This window comes from Colossoma macropomum, unplaced genomic scaffold (genome assembly GCF_904425465.1).
Source record: "Colossoma macropomum unplaced genomic scaffold, Colossoma_macropomum, whole genome shotgun sequence".
Taxonomy (NCBI): Eukaryota; Metazoa; Chordata; class Actinopteri; order Characiformes; family Serrasalmidae; genus Colossoma; species Colossoma macropomum.
Window position 1 is genome coordinate 268,325 of NW_023495461.1, and position 2,801 is coordinate 271,125.

Sequence of the window (2,801 nt, forward strand, 5' to 3'; positions counted from 1 at the left end):
AGATCTGACAGACACATTCAAGGAAAAGGTATAGGCATTGACACATGGCATGCTGAACACCTCAATTCCATATATAGACAATCCAATTTCTTATCGCAAAATCTTCAGACATTTCTAATTTCCCTTTCAGCAGCACATTTGAACATTTACAGAGGTTTCATTTCAAGTAGCCTAACTAAGGCCTTGTTTAGAATGCATAGAATAGGCATTTTTTTAGCAGCTCACAGCCACTGTACTAGATAGTCTTCTGGTTGCTCTTCACCACTTTACCAAGTGTCGAAACCTCAGAAGCCTTTTCGACTCCACGTAGCCACTCTGTGCATTTCAGCAGCACACTCTGGTCAACGCCCTGCTCCACCACTTCTTCGTACTCCACATCGTCATACTGATGGTGGTCATTCAAGAGGGAGATTTTTACAAGCGGGATGTTGGATCGAGGACCAGATTTGGCTGAGAGCTCCCTCTGCCGAAGGGCTGCTTTGCTTGAGGTACTGCGTGCCACACGGAGCTGCTTTTCGTGGCTACGTCTTTGCAGAATCACGACAGCCTCAGGCGTCAAGCTCAGAGAGAAGCTCATGGCCTCACCGTTCTTGTCTGCGAGACTCGAATCCGAGCTGCCTGAAGAGGCTCGAGGGCTACTTGCCGAGGTGCTTGTTGCTGACCCGCTGTTTGGTGACGTGCCTTTGCTAGATCTTGTAGCTGAGACGCCTCTACCAGAGGTGGTGCCCAAGGAACTGGTCCTTGAGGCGTTTGTTGAAGAACTTGAACAGCCATCAAGTTGTGGGCTTGTGATCCAAGCACTCTTGCCTTCCAGTCGCAGCATGGAGGTAGCATGGCTGGTGGGGAGTTTACTCTTATACTGTGTCGCCTTCTTGCCCAGCTGCTTCAATCTGTAATCAATAGAACTCTTTTTGTCCGTAGCCCTAACAGGAAGCACCTGTGATGGACACAGCAACTTCTCTGTAACTTCTCTCGACAGGCTTTTTGGCCGGCTTGCTGGAGGGAACGGCATCTTCACCAGAAACAACAGGACATAAGACAGGAACTCTGTCTTCGAAGCAAACTGAGGAAAAAACAGGACACGATCAGATACGGTTCTTGCATGGTCAGCCAAGGGTGAAGTTGAGATCCGATCCAAAACTCCCCACATGCACCTGCCTATCCCAGCAGAGATTCACAAGGGAAACTGCACACAGTGTTAGCTTGGCTATTAATAAGGTTCTATAGAAGAGGTGTGGCATGGGCATGGCATGTGACTTGGAGCAGGTTACCTTGCACGTGCAGATTAGAAAGCAACGGTTACGTAACAAGCCAAGCAGGCTGAACCTTCATCATTGACTCTGATGCTTCTAGTCACGCTCCCCAGTGAAGGATAAAGTTTATCCATGAGAAAGAAAAATCTATGGCCTAGGAAAACATAGAGAAGTGCATTGTTGTGGAATGGCATTTCTGCTAGCTGCTTAGAACTGCCTCCATGGTCACAATTCTGAGTTTGTACACAAAGTGCACGTGTCAAATCAGCAAATAACTGATATATTTGCATTGGTGGACATGGGTGCACCAAGCACTAGACCTTTGAAATGTGTGTTGTCCAGTTCCTTTAGAGAGTTCCCTCCTCACACCATTAAGGGTTTCCCCGTTAAGGGATTTACGGGTATTACTGGAGCTAATCTCTGCAAGAGAGAGCGTTTAATCCCTAAAGTCAAACTCAGCAGCCAGCATATCAGTGTTATTCTGTAACAGGTAGGAAGATGGACCAACTGGTAATAAAGGACCAACAGAGGAAAGTGAGCATCAAGATTGGTAGTATCCATGGTAGTTGCTCAGAAGTTGGATATATATATCTTTAAAACGTTTCACAAAGAAAAGTTCCTGACCATGATTCAATAAACATTTGACAACTGCTGTTAAAGGCCAAGCATAACACAAATGTGCATTTGTAATGCCCAATTTTTCTTACCTAGAGACAATGTCATTTTGGTATTATGTAATTTCAATAGTGAAAGAACTGAACACCTTTTATTTAATTGGATTTATACTTGTATTTTCTGGAATGCTACACATGACTGATTCTCCTCAAAGAATGCTAAGTTAGACAATTTGGTATTAGTCAAGAGGAATGACTTTTTGGTAAACAATATCATTATCTTAATGTTAAATGTAAATGTATTATGAAAAATCTAATACAAAATTTACAAATCAAAACTGAAGTTGCTGGTGTTCTCAGAACTGGACTGTCCACCCCAGACTTCAACATCACAGAATGATTCACATGTATGAGGTCCTGGGTTCAATCCCCAGCATCTCCGAAGAGGCACAGTGATGTGGTTGGTGTAGTGTAGTGGGTAACACCTCTGCATTCTACACTGTAGACTGGGGTTCACTACACCTATAAGAGTCCTTGGACAAGACTCCTAACGCTACCTTCGCCTACCTGTGTAAAATGATCAAATTGTAAGTCGCTCTGGATAAGAGCGTCTGCCAAATGCCATAAAATGTAAATGAACCCAACTTCTAAGACTGAACTTTGGAGGTGTGGAAAAATATCCCTGCAGATTTCTTTGAAAAACTGGAAGCTGTAATAAAGGCAAAGAATAGTACATTTGAAAGAAAGAAAAAACTATATATATATATATATATATATATATATATATATATATATATATATATATATATATATAGTTATTGAGTTTTCTGTAGCCCTCTGAAGCCCTTCAGGATGGTAGATCTCCAGGACTGGGCCCCTTTGTTTGAGATTTTCTGCATGTAAAAAATGGCCAAAATTCATAAAGTTACATATA

The 2,801-nt window shown here is 42.7% G+C and overlaps 1 protein-coding gene across 1 annotated transcript; it reads right to left on the reverse strand.

Moving 5' to 3' along the window:
- Window positions 1–235: 235 nt before the first annotated feature.
- Window positions 236–1,012, reverse strand: LOC118802157 (proline-rich protein 18). The gene has a single exon (XM_036562633.1). It carries the CDS (start codon window positions 1,010–1,012, stop codon window positions 236–238), a length of 777 nt encoding a protein of 258 aa, XP_036418526.1.
- Window positions 1,013–2,801: the final 1,789 nt, after the last annotated feature.